At 43.8% G+C, this 17,250-nt stretch overlaps 1 protein-coding gene across 3 annotated transcripts in view; it reads right to left on the minus strand.

The window, feature by feature from the left end:
- Positions 1-201: 201 nt before the first annotated feature.
- The window catches only part of LOC137314018 (NACHT, LRR and PYD domains-containing protein 12-like), a 46,833-nt gene continuing 29,784 nt past the window's right edge, over positions 202-17,250 (minus strand). For all 3 annotated transcript variants that reach the window (XM_067979708.1, XM_067979710.1, XM_067979709.1), the window contains 11 exons: positions 12,305-12,471; positions 11,817-11,988; positions 11,646-11,711; positions 5,245-6,982; positions 3,614-3,700; positions 3,287-3,457; positions 2,953-3,123; positions 2,630-2,800; positions 2,307-2,477; positions 1,998-2,165; positions 202-1,825 (listed from right to left, as the gene is read on the minus strand). In XM_067979708.1, the coding sequence (XP_067835809.1) occupies positions 1,738-1,825; positions 1,998-2,165; positions 2,307-2,477; positions 2,630-2,800; positions 2,953-3,123; positions 3,287-3,457; positions 3,614-3,700; positions 5,245-6,982; positions 11,646-11,711; positions 11,817-11,988; positions 12,305-12,471 (3,170 nt within the window). In that variant the 3' untranslated portion in view covers positions 202-1,737. The remainder of the gene's footprint in view (positions 1,826-1,997; positions 2,166-2,306; positions 2,478-2,629; positions 2,801-2,952; positions 3,124-3,286; positions 3,458-3,613; positions 3,701-5,244; positions 6,983-11,645; positions 11,712-11,816; positions 11,989-12,304; positions 12,472-17,250) is intronic.

The raw sequence follows: 17,250 nt of genomic DNA on the forward strand, positions 1-17,250 counted from the left end.
CATTTCGTGTAAACAGCACATCCAGCCTCCCGAATAAGACTCCCCCGCCGTCCGCCCCGCTCACACACACACGTTTCACTCGACCAAACAGTCACGTCTGCGATGCCTCTTGGAGGAGGAGGGATGTAATTTCAAGGATCCCTTATTCAATATTTTAAAACACGAACACCATTAAGAAAAATAACGAGGTCAGGCCTGAGCTGAAGTAAGCGGTGGAGTTTTATTAAAACAGCACACAAACAACAACTTACATTTATATTGCACCTTTATAGTAGTAAAACGTCACAGGGCGCATCACAGGAGCGAATCCTGTGACACCGAGCCACACAAGGAGGTATTCGGACAGATGACCAAAAGCTTGGGCAAAGAGGTAGGTTTTAAGAAGGCTTTTAAAGGAGGAGAGAGAGGCGGAGAGGTTTAGGGAGGGAATTCCAGAGATTAGGGCCGAGACGGCTAAAGGTACGACCGCCAATGGTGGAGCAAAGGGAGTGTGGGATGTACAAGAGGCCAAAATTGGAGGATCACAGAGGTTATGGAGGGTTGCAGGGATACTTGTTACAGAGTCCGACTCATCACTGGGGGGGACTTACACCGTACAGAGGGACACTTGTTGCACTGGAAACTTCTCGTTTGATCATTCACCCAGTGTCCCACTGCAGCCCAGACTGAGCCCCACCCTGGGCCCTTCCTGTCTGTACATTGATCCAGTGTCCCACTGAAGCCCAGACTGAGCCCCACCCTGGGCCCTTCCTGTCTGTACATTGACCTAGTGTCTCACTGCAGTCCAGACTAAGCCCCACCCTGGTCTCTTCCTGTCTGTACCTTGACCCCGTGTCTCACTGCAGCCCAGACTGAGCCCCACCCTAGGCCCTTCCTGTCTGTATATTGACCCAGTGTCCCACTGCACCCCAGACTGAGCCCCACCCTAGGCCCTTCCTGTCTGTACATTGACCCAGTGTCTCACTGCAGCCCAGACTGAGCCCCACCCTGGGCCCTTCCTGTCTGTACATTTATCCAGTGTCCCACTACAGCCCAGACTGAGCCCCACCCTGGGCCCTTCCTGTCAGTACATTGACACAGTGCCCCACTGCAGCCCAGACTGAGCCCCACCCTGGGCCCTTCCTGTCTGTACATTGACCCAGTGTCCCACTACAGCCCAGACTGAGCCCCACCCTGGGCCCTTCCTGTCTGTACATTGACCCAGTGTCCCACTGCAGCCCAGACTGAGCTCCACTCTGGGCACTTCCTGTCTGTACATTGACCCAGTTTCCCACTGCAGCCCAGACTGAGCCCCACCCTGGGCCCTTCCTGTCTGTCCATTGACCCAGTGCCCCATTGGTGACCATCCAGCCCCGGATATCCGGCAGAATCAGCGCTGTGGGACCGGGTGACTGAGTCTCGTGACCCTGTCGCTGGGCCTCTGACGTCACAATGGGAGACGACGCTCGCTCAGCTCGAGCTGGAAATCGTTAAAGGGCAGTTAGGATTTAAACCTGGAGCGCGGCCGGTTAAAGGGGAGGGACAGAGAATCGGCCGAAATGTCCAGTTAATGAGACCAGGAATGGTTATAAATTGAAATGTTCATATAATGAGACCAGGAATGGTTATAAATTGAAATGTTCATATAATGAGACCAGGACTGGTTATAAATTGAAATGTTCATATAATGAGACCAGGAATGGTTATAAATTGACATGTTCATATAATGAGACCAGGAATGGTTATAAATTGAAATGTTCACACTCCCACTTTCAGTCCGGGTCTGGATTCCCGCAGTGACTTCAGCTGATTCTTTCCGTTTGAACCGAACTGATTCCCCCCCAGCCTGAAACAGATTAAAGATTAAACAGGAAATAAACAGATTGAACAACAGTGTAAATAACAGGGAGACTGGGGTTAATATTTCAATGATAATTACACACAAATATTCCCCATAAAAGGGACTGAATCCCAGTGATATTTTATTTATTGCATTAAACATTCACACAAACACTCACCAGATCCGCTCCAGACTCCTGCAGGTCAGTATAAGGGAGCGGAGAGCGGGGACAGATCGGTCTGTGAAGGAGTTTGATCCCAGGTTCAGACCCGTCAATGACCGGTTTGTACTGAGAGCGGAGACGAGATCCTCGGTACAAGAATCTGAGAGACCGACATTGTACAGACTGGGGATCAGAGAGAGAGAAATAACAGGAATCAGGGTGAATTCCCAGTATTTATTTGTATTATTATTGCTGATACTGATATTAATATACAGTGTTAGACATTCAGTTATTATAAACACAATCTCACAGTCTGATACTTACCCGAGTGTCTGTATTTTACAGTCTGGGTTCCTCAGAGCCGCAGACAGTAGTTTCACTCCTGAATCTCCCAGTTTATTATTACCCAGGTCCAGAACCATCAGTGACCGGTTTGTAATGAGAGCGGAGGAGAGATCCTCGGTACAAGAATCTGTAAGATCGTTATCACATAACCTGGAGATCAGAGAGAGAGGAGAGAGGGGGAGACAGAGGAATCAGAGTAAATTCCCAGTGTTTATTGAATTATTATTACTTGCACTGACATTAATGTACAGTGTTAGACATCCAGTTATTATAAACACAATCTCACACAGTCTGATACTTACCGCAGTTCCTGTATTTTACAGTCCGGGTTCCTCAGAGCCGCAGACAATAGTTTCACTCCTGAATCTCCCAGTTTATTATCACTCAGGTCCAGACCCGTCAGTGACCGGTTTGTACTGAGAGCGGAGGAGAGAACGTCGGTACAAGAAACTGTGAGATCGTTATCACATAACCTGGTGATCACAAAGAGAGGAGAGAGAGAGAAATAGAGGAATCAGAGTCAATTCCCAGTGTTTTTTGTAGTATTATATCTTATACTGATATTAATGTACCGTGTTCGACATCCAGTTATTTTGAACACAATCTCACACAGTCTGATACTTACCCCAGTTCCTGTATTTTACAGTCCGGGTTCCTCAGAGCCGCAGACAGCAGTTTCACTCCTGAATCTCCCAGTTTATTATTACTCAGGTCCAGAACCATCAGTGACCGGTTTGTACTGAGAGCGGAGACGAGATCCTCGGTACAAGAAATTGTGAGATCGTTAGCGCGTAACCTGGAGATCAGCGAGAGAGAAAAAGAGAGAGACGAGCAGAGATAATAGAAATCAGAGTAAATCCCAAGTATTTATTTGTATTATTATTACTTATACTGACATTAATGTAGAGTGTTAGACATCCAGTTATTATAAATACAATCTCACACAGTCTGATACTTACTCCAGTTCGTGTATTTTACAGTCCGGGTTCCTCAGAGCCTCAGACAGTAGTTTCACTCCTGAATCTCCCAGTTTATTATAACCCAGGTCCAGAACCGTCAGTGACCGGTTTGTACTTAGAGCGGAGGAGAGATCCTCGGTACAAGAAGCTGTGAGATCATTATCACATAACCTGGAGATCAGAGAGAGGAGAGAGACGAGCAGAGATAATAGAAATCAGAGTAAATTTCCAGTATTTATATGTATTATTATTACTTATACTGACATTAATGTACCGTGTTAGACATCCAGTTATTATAAACACAATCTCACACAGTCTGATACTTACTCCAGTTTCTGTATTTCACAGTCCGGGTTCCTCAGAGCCGCAGACAGTAGTTTCATTCCTGAATCTCCCAGTTCATTTCTCCCCAGTCTAAACACAAACAGACAGAGAGTGAGAAACAAACTGAATCCAATCCCCGATCTCACAATTTCTCTCTGATATTACAGGAAACACTGAAAAATCTTCAGGAAATTAATAACCAGATTTCCCTGTCACTGACAATGAATCTCATTCTGTCCAATGATCCATGTATTCAGCCATTGTCAGTAAATGTATTTACTAAATAAAGTGCTGACTGTGTGAAACCTTTAAATGTCCCTCAGTTCGGTCTCATTCCCTGATGATCAGAATCACCCTCCTGGAGGTCAGTGACCGGTCCCGTCATGTTTGGGGAAACTTTCTGCTGTTTCTCAAATCCGAGATTTTATGGGAATGGGGCGATTTTCACTTAATTAAATGATAAAGCGGTGATTACCTGTACTTTATGTAGTATTATATTAATCTATATAATATCTCGGGGTTAGGGATATATTGTGAAACGGCGTGAACTGCTGGTGCAAAATCCGTCCCCCAGGATTTTATGTAACAAGGAAAGTTTATTCTGTCCTGTTACAAGTTTTAAATGTCCCTGTACTCCTAGTTTATCGGGGAGGGGAGTCTCTCACTTTATTCCCATTAAACTGTCTCTACATTTATTTCAGGTGTAACGGGCCCGACAGTTTTTGGGGAATTTTCTGAAGTTCCCTCCTCGAGCGGGGCCTCACACACGTAACAGATTACGAGTAATTCCCGGGTTCACTGCTCCTGGTTAACCCAGGAGCCTCCCGCTGTGTCTGAGGCCCCACCGCTGACCGGTGTGTGTCTGTACTCATGGACTTTCAAAACCTGTTAGATTGGAAGCTTTTTACCGGCAGATTTTAGTTCCCAAATCCCACTGAAGTGTCGGCCTGGATTAATGAGCGAGGGGCCTGAATCCACGACATTCTGACTCAGAGGCACGAGTGCTGCCAGCTGGGTGAAGAGATGATGGATGTATTGGAGAGTGTGAAGGGCTGTGTCATTGATGAGTTAAGATAACGGACCGACGTCCTGCGGGGATAGCTCAGCCCACCCACTGGCGGTTGACTGCCCGAAAGCTGTGTTTTGCTCTTTGTTACTAAATGTTTGGTGTTTCTGCTTCCCTCTCCCACACACGATCACAGTCCGGTGACTGTTACTTGTCCACACACCTCGGTAAGAGGGTGGGATGCCCAGACACACAGACTGCTGCAGTTTGTGTCGGTCTACGTGTAAGTAACAGTGAGAAGGAGCCTCTTCAATGGACGTATCTCAGGCAGTGAGAAAAACAGCAATAAATATCATTTATTACAATTAAATTATCAGACTCTTTCAGTGACCTGTATTTACTGATCCGATAAAGACTGTAAAATCCCGACTTGATCACAAGGATCCATTTTAGATTCTCCAGTCCTCAGGGAATCACTAACCGATCCTCTTATCATTTGTCATATTTGTGTTGAATCTTCTTCTCTCTGGTTTAACTGAACTGTTTGTTTCCCTTCATTACGGAGCAACAATACAATCCGTGACTGTTCTACAATTGGCCGAACAGTAAGAGACAAATAAACAGTTACCTCAACACCTGACATTTGTGCAGTGCGGGTCCCAGCCGCTGGAGTCCTTCACACAGAATGAAGCAGTTCTCCAGATCGAGGACTTTTATTGTGTCACAGAGTCCAATGACATGAGACAGCACCGCACAGTCAATCGGAGTCAGTCCCAATTCCATAAATGTAAGTGTTTCCACAGATCCCACTGTTACCCGAGCCAGTGTTTGATTCTGAGACTCAAACAGGTAGTGGAATGTGTTCAGGAGGTCCCTTTTACCAGTTTCACTCGCTATGTTTCCAATCTGGACTTCAACCTTCTCCTTCACCCAGTCAATCACTCCGCAGATTGTTTGATGAAGAAATGGACCGAGAAACTCCTCCAGGGGCCGAGCTGACTGTGAGGAGGAGAGACCAACAACAAAACGGAGAAATATCTCAAATCGCCCATCTTCCTTGCTGTGGGCTTCAGTGAGGAGTTTCCGGATGTCCCCTGGATCTGGAGTCAGGAATTGTGCGAGTGCGGCTACAAACTCTTGGATTGTGAGGTGCGGGAATGTGTAAACCACACTCTGGGCAGAATCATCTCTCTCCAAAAGTTCCATCATGAACCCAGACAGGAACTGGGAAGGTTGCAGATTGTACTTGATCAAATCTCCATTTCTAAACACAATCTTCTTCTCGGAGACTCCTGTGAAGGCCATTTCACCGATCTTCAGTAACACATCACGGGGGGATTCAATCTCTCGGCCATGGTTTTTCAGAATGTTGTAAATATAGTAGGAATATAGTTGGGTGATGGTCTTGGGAACTCGCTGCTGTTTCCTGTCTCTTTGTGTGAAGAAGGGACCCAGTGACAGACCGAGGATCCAGCAGTAGGAAGGGTTGTAACACATGGTGTACAGGATCTCGTTCTCCTCCACATGTTTGAAAACAGCTGCTGCCACAGACTGATCTTCAAAAAACTTGTTGAAATATTCCTTCCGTTCTTCACCAACAAATCCCAGGATTTCAGCCCAGACACTGATCTCAGCCTTTTCCAATAAATGTAATGCAGTGGGGCGGCTGGTCACGAGCACTGAACATCCTGGGAGCAGCCTGTGCTGTATTAAACTGTACACAATGTCAGACACTTCACACTGGTCTTCAGGATCTGTGCACATGTACTGACTTTCTGTATTTCTCCGTTTGTCAGCAAAATCGATGCTGTCATTGAATTCATCTAAACCATCGAATATAAACAGTAATCTCTCTGGGTTCTTCCAGAGCTCTCCCAGAATATTCACAAAGTAAGGATGCAGATCCAGGATCAGATTTCTCAGGTTTATTCTACAGTTAATAGTGTTCAAATCCCGGAATTTAAAACTGAACAGAAATTGAAAGTGTGGGTATATTTTCCCAGTGGCCCAGTCATAAACAATCTTTTGTACCATTGTTGTTTTTCCAATCCCCGCGACTCCGCTCACTGCTGCTGAACTCCCTGATTTGGATTTTCTCCTGGAAAAACTGCTCTGGAACAATTGATCAGTTCGGATTTTTTCCAGTTCTCTCCGGAGATGTTTCTCTCTCCACTCTTCATGGTCTCGGCCTCTTGCCAGCAGTTCATGTTCTACAAGTGTCCGATCTCGAACAGTAGAAATGACCGTTAGCTCAGTGTATAGAGTGACCAGCTGGAAAATCTTAACCTTCTCCTTTATTAGGATCGTGTTCACTCTCAGTGTTTCAGTTTGGACCCGGAGTGTTTCCTTGTGTTTCTGTTGAACATCTTCAATTAGAACAGACAGAAAGTGGTTCTTAATGTTAGTTGTATTGACATAAAAAAAACGTTCTCAATATCACTTTACTATTCAGTAAAATGTTCCGAGAGTTAATTCACAGCTTCAATAGAGGTGCGAGCAGGAAATTAATCTCAGTTACTGAAAATCTCGCTTGAAATTGAACAACGGCAGAGACAAGTTTCAAATCCTCACTTGATTGTAATATTTATTGAACATGGAGATTTCTATGAAGGTGATATTTTCCGTCCAATGGTTAATACTGTCAGCCCTGCCCTGTACTACAGAAATCTCATTGCAAATCATCACATCGTCCTGGTTATATGAAAATTGAGGTTCTAATTTTCATTTGGAGAGGCAGGGAATGATTAGGAACAGTCAGCATGGTTTTGTGAGAGGAAAATCATGTCTCACGAATTTGATTGAGTTTTTTGAAGGGGTAACTAAGAAGATAGATGAGGGCTGTGCAGTAGACGTGGTCTACATGGACTTCAGCAAAGCCTTTGACAAGGTACCCCATGGTAGGTTGTTACATAAGTTTAAATCTCACGGGATCCAAGGTGAGGTAGCCAATTGGATACAAGATTGGCTTGAAGACAGAAGACAGAGGGTGGGTGTAGAGGGTTGTTATCAAACTGGAGGCCTGTGACCAGCGGTGTGCCTCTGGGATCGGTGCTGGGTCCGCTTATATTTGTTATTTATATTAATGATTTGGATGAGAATTTAGGAGGCATGGTTAGTAAGTTTGCAGATGACACCAAGATTGGTGGCATTGTGGACAGTGAAGAAGGTTATCTAGGATTGCAACGGGATCTTGATAAATTGGGCCAGTGGATCGATGATTGGCAGATGGAGTTTAATTTAGATAAATGTGAGGTGATGCATTTTGGTAGATCGAATCGGGCCAGGACCTACTCCGTTAATGGTAGAGCGTTGGGGAGAGTTATAGAACAAAGAGATCTAGGAGTACAGGTTCATAGCTCCTTGAAAGTGGAGTCACAGGTGTATAGGATGGTGAAGAAGGCATTCGGCATGCTTGGTTTCATTGGTCAGAACATTGAATACAGGAGTTGGGATGTCTTGTTGAAGTTGTACAAGACATTAGTAAGGCCACACTTGGAAAGCTGTGTACAGTTCTGGTCACCCTATTATAGAAAGGATATTATTAAACTAGAAAGAGTGCAGATCAGATTTACTAGGATGCTACCGGGACTTGATGGTTTGACTTATAGGGAGAGATTAGATAGACTGGGACTTTTTTCCCTGGAGATAAGGAGGTTAAGGGGTGATCTTATTGAAGTCTATAAAATAATGAGGGGCATCGATAAGGTCGATAGTCAAAATCTTTTCCCAAACGTAGGGGAGTCTATAACGAGGGGGCATAGATTTAAGGTGAGAGGGCAGAGATACAAAAGGGTCCAGAGGGGCAATTTTTTCACTCAAAGGGTGGTGAGTGTCTGGAACGAGCTGCCAGAGGCAGTAGTAGAGGCGGGTACAATTTTGTCTTTTAAAAAGCATTTGGACAGTTACATGGGGAAGATGGGTATAGAGGGATATGGGCCAAGTGCAGGCAATTGGGACTAGCTTAGTGGTATAAACTGGGCGACATGGACATGTTGGGCCGAAGGGCCTGTTTCCATGTTGTAACTTCTGTGATTCTATGATTCTGTAATGTATCAATCTATGAAACTCTCAGTGTTGCTCACCTTTTGTGGAAGTGGGAAATACGGTTTTGGGATAGGGACAGAATGTGAATGGACAGAAGTCCCAATATTATTGTATCAGACCTCGGGAAGGTTATCTGGGATATTGTGGGCACTGTGAGAGGGACAGACTGTGAATGGACCGAAGTTCCACTGTTATTGTATCAGACCTGGGGCAGGTTATCTGGGATATTGTGGGCATTGGGAGAGGGACAGATTCTGAATGGACAGGAGTTCCACTGTAATTGTATCAGACCTCGGGCAGTTTATCTGGGGTGTTGTTTGCACTGGGAGAGGTACAGACTGAGTAGTTAAATTCTTATTGTTTCAGGACTCGGGTATGTTATCTGAAGTATTACCTGCACTTCTATAGTCACCTGTTGACAGATAAAGGTCACTGCCATTCTGAAGGTACAGAGGGGAATGAGAAAGATGATGTAAGGTATTAGGAATTTAGATCTAGAAAATGGTGAGAGGGTATCATGTGTTTTGTTTGTGCAAGAGACTTCGGTATTGAAATGTTTCAATGTTGCAATATTAGTAAGGATACAAGAACATAAGAAACAGGAGCAGGAGTAGAACATACGGACCCTCGAGCCTGCTGCGCCATTCATTTAGATCATGGCTGATCTACATCAAATCCACTTTCCCGCCGTATCACATATCCATTGATTCCCTTGGTGTCCAAAAAATATGTCGATCTGATTCTTGAATATACACATCGGAAACAGGAAACAGGCTCAATCAACAAAATAATTAATATCGGAGAAGGGAAGTCAGGGTAATTTTCTCACCCAAAGGGTAAGAGGGTAGTGACCTATTACCAACGAAGGACACTAAAGGGTCAGTGTAAGTGGGGTGACGAGATAATTGAACGTGTTTCTGTGAATACACTGAGAGGAGCGGTAGTTTGAGTCATCTCTCTAACAGGGACAGTCTTATTTGCGCCAAATGACCTTTTCCTGTCCCTCATCATTCTCCTGTTTTATTTTGTCTCGGAAATTGCGAATAATTTTGCAGCAGTTTTGCACCTACATTGAATGTGTTTTTCGAATAGTCCTGTCATATCACCGATTAGAATTAGAATTAGGACTACTGCCCACATCACTCCGTGTAATGTTAGAGTAGTGATCATTCACAGTTCATTTCAACTGTTCTCACAATAATTAAACTCCGTTGTTTCATTTTGGTCTGAATTTCCAACAATGCAGGTTTGGGAAATTACAAATCTGTTTCCATTAGTCATTCCATTGGGTCTAAAAAGACCCTGAGATAAAGGACCATTCTGTGAGTAGAATAAGTTCTATCTTGCACTGCCATTAGTCATTCCATTGGGTCGAAAAAGACCCGAAGTTAAAGGACTATTCTTTGAGTAGAATAAGTTCTCTCTTTCACTGCAAAGAATAGTCTTTTAACTCAAGATCTTTTTAGACCCAATGGAATGACTGATGGCAGTGAAATAGAGAACTTATTCTGCTCAAAGAATAGTCCTTTAACTCAGGGTCTTTTTGGACTCAATGGAATGAATGATTGAATAGAATAAGTTCTCTCTTTCACTGCCATCAGTCATTATATTGGGTATAAAAAGACCGGTGAGTTAAAGGACTATTCTTTGAGTAGAATAAGTTCTCTCTTTCACTGCCATCAGTCATTCCATTGGGTCTAAAAAGACCCCTGAGTTAAAGGACTATTCTTTGAGTAGAATAAGTTCTCTCTTTCACTGCCATCAGTCATTCCATTGGGTATAAAAAGACCCCTGAGTTAAAGGACTATTCTTTGAGTAGAATAAGTTCTCTCTTTCACTGTAATCAGTCATTCCATTGGGTTCAAAAAAGACCCTGAGTCAAAGGACTATTCCTTGAGTAGAATATGTTCTCTCTTTCACTGCCATTAGGAAGCCAGCTCAAAACTTCCTAATTACCCTGAACATTGTCTTTCCCTCACATTTCTCCACGGATTAATGATCTATTGTGTGAACATCTGCGCATCTTCTCAGATCAGACCGAACACTTTGATGTCTCATTCTGTGCTGTGAAATGAAATCATTTTTAATGTTTTGCATTTCTCCACCAATTTCCCGACAGTTGATGGTGGTTCAGATATCTCGGGGAGCAGGTGACCCACAGCATCCGTCTCAAGGCACTGCTCTTTACTTGTGAGTCCAGAATGTCATGGCGGCATTTAGGTATCCTGCCAGGTGTGTATGCGGATTTCACAGTGTATCAGGAACTGCCAGGTGTGTATGGAGATTCATAGTGTCTCAGGATCCTGCCAGGTGTGTATGGGGATTCACAGTGTCTCAGGATCCTGCCAGATGTGTATGGGGATTCACAGTGTATCAGTATCCTGCCAGGTGTGTATGGGGATTCACAGTGTATCAGGATCCTGCCAGGTGTGCATGGGGATTCACTGTGTCTCAGGATCCTGCCAGATGTGTATGGGGATTCACAGTGTATCAGTATCCTGCCAGGTGTGTATGGGGATTCACAATGTATCAGGATCCTGCCAGGTGTGTATGGGGATTCACAGTGTATCAGTATCCTGCCAGGTGTGTATGGGGATTCACAGTGTATCAGGATCCTGCCAGGTGTGTATGGGGATTCACAGTGTATCAGGATCCTGCCAGGTGTGCATGGGGATTCACAGTGTATCAGGATCCTGCCAGGTGTGCATGGGGATTTCAAAAGTGACAACGATCAGCAGCTGGATAAAGTGAAATAATGCAACCTCCACATATTTATGGATAATTCAGAAATCTTATGATCTGTAATTTGAATCTATTCAGAATAGTTGAGTATTAATGACAAATCTGAACGAGCTTAATTTCTGTTTCCCAGCCCTTGAATTTCTGATTCCCAGATTGTGACAATCTCTAATAAATGACAACAGTCAAACATTCTTATTCTCAGAAGTGAAATAAACAGTTTGAAATCCCTATTTCACCACTTACCTTTCAGGTGATTGGGTATTTCATATAAACCTCGTCCGATGTTCATATAATCAAATGGATCAGGACCTGTTTAAATCAATGAGCTTTCATGAAATCTGATCTGTGTAATATTATAGTAAATTCTGTAGTGTTTCAATCTGAAATTGAATTCAGTGTATGATTTTACCGTACCAATTTCCTGCATCTCTTTAAGTATTTTGTCCAACTTTGGTACCGCATGGTGCATTTTCACAAAGGATTCCCACATCACCCTTCGGGCCCGAGAGCCTTTCTCCATCACCAGATTTAGGAGAAGTTTGGAACTGTCCGCCCTGTTTCCCTTCTCCACAAGATCAACGACTTTCTGTAAAGAATAATAATTAATATATTGGTCCCTCCTTTTCCCAGTCCCACAAAAACTGTTTCCATTTTGTTTTCAGACAACAGAAGAGTTATTCCCGAACCGTTCCCCTGCCCTTTATACAGATACTGATCGATCCGCTGGGGATTTTCACCTTTTCCTATCATTGTTTCAGATTCACTGTATTTTCAGTTTGATCCATTTCTTTCCTATTTGCCCTGTTTCTGTTCACTCACATTCTATAATTCAAAGATCTGATATCATTTTAGTTCTGTGATATTTAAATAATCCAAACTTATTCTGTGTCCCTCCCACTTACCCGATGTTCCTGTCCACTGAAATGCCTCTCGTACGTTAACAACGAGCTGACTCCGTCCACCCCTTCTTCAATCGCCTGTTCTAGTCTGTCCCGGTAGAATTTCGTCAACTGGAACAGTTGGTAATGGTCGCACTTTGTCAGGAACTCAGTGATTGCAGTGTTCGGATCTGTGAACAAAAATGGAGAAAACTAAACACATTATCGACTTTCTATCCGGGCGGCTACATTTCCTCTTACACCAAACGGATGAAGCCTCCTGTGAGTCACATTATGGAATACCTTCTGAAAACCCATATACACCAACTGTGCTACATCCCATCGACCTGTATGGTCACCTCTCAACAAAGCTGTATTAAATTTGTCAAATACGGCTTGTCTGCAGCGAATAAGTTCCATCCTCCCCTCATCATCCCCTGTATCTCTAAATATTCACTAATTCGACCTAGAATTACAGATTCGAGGAGTTTGCCCACTACTGACGGAGACTAATTGGTCTCCACTTACCCGTTGACCCTCTCTCCCTATTTTAACAGAGACATTACTTGGGCTCCTTCAGTCCACTTGGATATTTTTAATAACAAACGAGGATTGAGAAATTATGGTCAGAGTCCCTCCTCTCTCCTCTCTAACTTCCTTTAACAGCCTCGGGTGTGTTATCTCTGGGCCCAGTGATTTATCCACCTCGGCGATGTTTCTCATATCCAAATCCTTCTCTAACTATGGTCCCACATCCTCCTCCAGTGCACCAACATTTTCACTGCCTCCATCATTTTTAGAAATTGAAGGAAATAATTTTTATCTCCCCAAACCTTCATCCTCAACTAGTTTCCCCCACTTCCCCCTCTATCTCACCTCCACTGATTGCTGGCCTGCAAAACCCACCGAGAATTGTGCTATTTCCCTTCCTATTACTTAACTGTGTACATATGGATTCTATCTTATCACAGCTCCCTGGAACAGCCTTATTTTCTACACCTCTCCTCCTCTCCATCCCTCTGTTCTCCTTTTAGACTCTCCTTAAAACCTACCTCTTTGACCAAGCTTTTGGTCTCCCGTCCTCATATCTCCTTATTTGACTCAGTGACAAATTTTGTTTGATAATCGCTCCTGTTACACACACTGCGTCGTTTTACCACATTGAATTTGCGACATAAATGCAATTTGTTATTGTTCCAGCTCTGTCATTGAACCTTTATTAATACTGGCGACCCGAGGTATTTTTCTCTCCCGACAAAATGTTATAACCAGGAGCATTTCGCTCTGAGCCCTGTGTAAACTTAGGCCCTGTCTTACAGATACCAGATCACATCTGTCATGTTTCTGATTTTCCGAATGTGTTTGGAATGATTTTTCGATTCACAGACATAATAAACAATCCAAACTCCGAATTTTGAAATATTGACCCATTCTCGTTTCTTGTTTTTTTAAATACCAAGTGACTTTCTCTCTCAATATTTCAAAATCTCCTTCCTTTTTAACTACTAATAACTTTTCACTATTTCATAAATCGTCTGTTCTGTTACAACAGTTCTATTAATTCCACTCTCTTGTCTCAGATCCGGATATTTCCCACCCTCCAGTCATATCAGCTGAAACCCTCCCAATGCACCATTCACCCAGTCTGTAAAACCATTGTTCCTCGGTTCAGACCGTGACGGTCACTTCCCTTCTCCCTGAACTCACTCTAGTCCCCAAGACCGTGAACCCTTCCCTCCTGCTCCATTCACCCAGTCTGTAAAACCATTGTTGGTCGGTTCAGACCGTCACCGTTCCTTCCCTTCTCCCTGAACTCACTCTACTCCCCGAGACCATGAACCCTTCCTTCCTGCTCCAGCCCTGCAGTCACAAATTGACCTGCCTCATATTTCACTCAATCAGCGGCCCAGTGCAAAACTATCCGGAGATCACCACCTGGAGGCGTTGTTTTTTTAATCTACTGCCTTAATATTCCCTCTATAAATGTGTATCTATCAGTTTTATTGGTCCCGACCACGACTACTCACTGCTCTCCTTTCGTTCCCAGAGATGGCCCCATACGTTCGAGGTTGTTCTTCACTTTGACACCAGGAAGGTAACTTACCATTCGGGACCTGCTCAGGACTGCAGAAGAGTCTCTCCATTCCCCTGACTATAGAGTCTCCCACCACTATCGCTCTCCTATTCCTGTGTCCCACCTGCCTCTCACCGCCGCCCCTCTCCGGGTGTCCCCCTGCTCCCTAGTCTCACATTGTTACTCATGAAGACCATCCTCTGAGTCACTGTCTCTATCCACCTTATAGTCGCTAACCCCTATTATTAAGGAGGTTCAAGCAGGGCACGTAGAAAATTTCAATGCAATCAGGCAACGTTAACACGGTTTTGTGAAAGGGAAATCGAGTTTGACGAATTTATTAGAGTTCTTTGAGGAAGTAACAAGCAACATAGATGACGGGGATCCTGTGGACGTGGTGTACTTGGATTTCCAGATGGCTTTTGACAAGGTGCCACATTAAATGCTACAACACAAAATAAGAGCTCATGGTGTGGGGGGTAACATATTAGCATGGATAAAGCATTGGTCAGCTAAAAGGAAACAGAGAGGAGGCATAAATGGGTCATTTTCAGGTTGGCGAGATGCAACGAGTGGAGTGCCACAGGGATCAGTGCATGGGCCTTAACTATTTAAAATCTATATCAATGACTTGGATGAAGCGACCGAATGTATGGTTGCTAAATTTGTTGATGTCACAAACAATAGGTAGGAAAGTAAGTTGTGAAGAGGACATAAGGAGTCTGCAAAGGGATACAGATAGGTTAAGTGAGTGGGCAAAAATTTGGCAGATGGAGTATAATGTGGGAAAATGTGAACTTGTCCACTTTGGCAAGAGGAATAGAAAAGCAGTATGTTATGTACATGGAGAGAGATTGCAGAAGTCTGAGGTACAGAGGGATCTGGATGTTCCAGTACATGAATCACAAAAAGTTAGTAGGCAGGTACAGCAATTGGTTCGGAAGGCAAATGGAATATCGTCATTTATTGCAAGGGGAATGGGATATAAAAGTAGAGATGTTTTGCTCCAGTTGTACAGGGCATTGGTGAGACCACAACTGGAGTACTGTGTGCAGTTTTGGTCGCCTTATTGAAGAAAGGACATAATTGCTTTGGAGGCGGTTCAGAGAAGGTTCACTCAACTGATTCCTGGGATGAGGGTATTATGTTGTGAGTAAAAGTTGGACAAGTTGGGCCTGTATACAGTGGAGTTTAGAAGAATGAGAGGTGATCTTTTTGAAACATAGCGGATCCTGAGGGGACCAGAAGGGGGAGAAGTTGAGGGGATGTTTGACCTTGTGGGAGAGACGAGAACTAGGGACCACAGTTTAAAATAAGGAATCGCCCATTTAAGACGGAGATGATGACAATTTTTTTCTCTCAGAGGGTCGTGAGTCCGTGGAACTCGCTTCATAAGAACATAAGAACATAAGAAATAGGAGCAGGAGTAGGCCAATCGGCCCCTCGAGCCTCCTCCGCCATTCAATAAGATCATGGCTGATCTGATCCTAATCTCAAATTTAAATTCATGTCCAATTTCCTGCCCGATCCCTGTAACCCCAAATTCCCTTTACTTCTAGGAAACTGTCTATTTCTGTTTTAAATTTATTTAATGATGTAGCTTCCACAGCTTCCTTGGGCAGCAAATTCCACAGACCTACCACCCTCTGAGTGAAGAAGTTTCCCCTCATCTCAATTTTGAAAGAGCAGCCCCTTATTCTAAGGTTATGCCCCCTAGTTCTAGTTTCACCCATCCTTGGGAACATCATAACCGCATCCACTCGATCAAGCCCCTTCACAATCTTATATGTTTCAATAAGATCGCCTCTCATTCTTCTGAACTCCAATGAGCAGAGGCCCAATCTACTCAACCTCTCCTCATATGTCCACCTACTCATCCCCGGGATTAACCTAGTGAACCTTCTATGTACTGCCTCGAGAGCAACTATGTCTTTCCTTAAGTATGGACAGTAAAACTATATGCAGTATTCCAGGTGCAGTCTCACCAATACCTTATTTCACTGCAGCAATACCTCCCTGTTTTTATATTCTATCCCCCTAGCAATAAAAGTCAACATTCCGTTGGCCTTCTTGATCACCTGCTGCACCTGCATACTAACTTTTTGATTTTCTTGCACTAGGACCCCCAGATCCCTTTGTACTGCAGTACTTTCCAGTTTCTCGCCATTAAGATAATAACTTGCTCTCTGATTTTTACTGCCAAAGTGCATAATCTCACATTTTCCAATATTGTATTGCATCTGCCAAATCTCCGCCCACTCACCCAGCCTGTCTATATCCCCTTGTAGGTTTTTATGTCCTCCTCACTCTCTACTTTCCCTCCCATCTTTGTATCATCTGCAAACTTTGATATGTTACACTCGGTCCCCTCCGCCAAATCATTAATATAGATTGTAAAGAGTTGGGGACCCAGCACCAACCCCTGTGGAACACTACTGGCTACTGGTTGCCAGTCCGAGAATGAACCATTTATCCCAACTCTCTGCTTCCTGTTAGATAACCAATCCTCTACCCATGCCAGAATATTACCCCCAATCCAGTGATTCTTTATCTTGAGCAATAATCTTTTATGTGGCATCTTGTCGAATGCCTTCTGGAAGTCTAAATACACTACGTCCACTGGTTGCCCTTTATCCACCCTGTACGTTATGTCCTCAAAGAACTCAAGCAAATTTGTCAGACATGACTTCCCCTTCATAAAGCCATGCTGACTTTGTACTATTAAATTATTTTTATCCAGAGAGCGGTGGAGGCAGGGTTGGCGAATATTTTTAAGGCTGAGTTCGACAGTTTTCTGATTAACAAGCGAGTCAAAGTTTAGAGCAGGTAGACGGGAAAGTCGGTTTGAGGTCACAATCAGATCAGCAATGATCTTATCAAATGGCAGAGCAGTGTC

Source organism: Heptranchias perlo, unplaced genomic scaffold (genome assembly GCF_035084215.1).
Source record: "Heptranchias perlo isolate sHepPer1 unplaced genomic scaffold, sHepPer1.hap1 HAP1_SCAFFOLD_50, whole genome shotgun sequence".
Classification (NCBI taxonomy): domain Eukaryota; kingdom Metazoa; phylum Chordata; class Chondrichthyes; order Hexanchiformes; family Hexanchidae; genus Heptranchias; species Heptranchias perlo.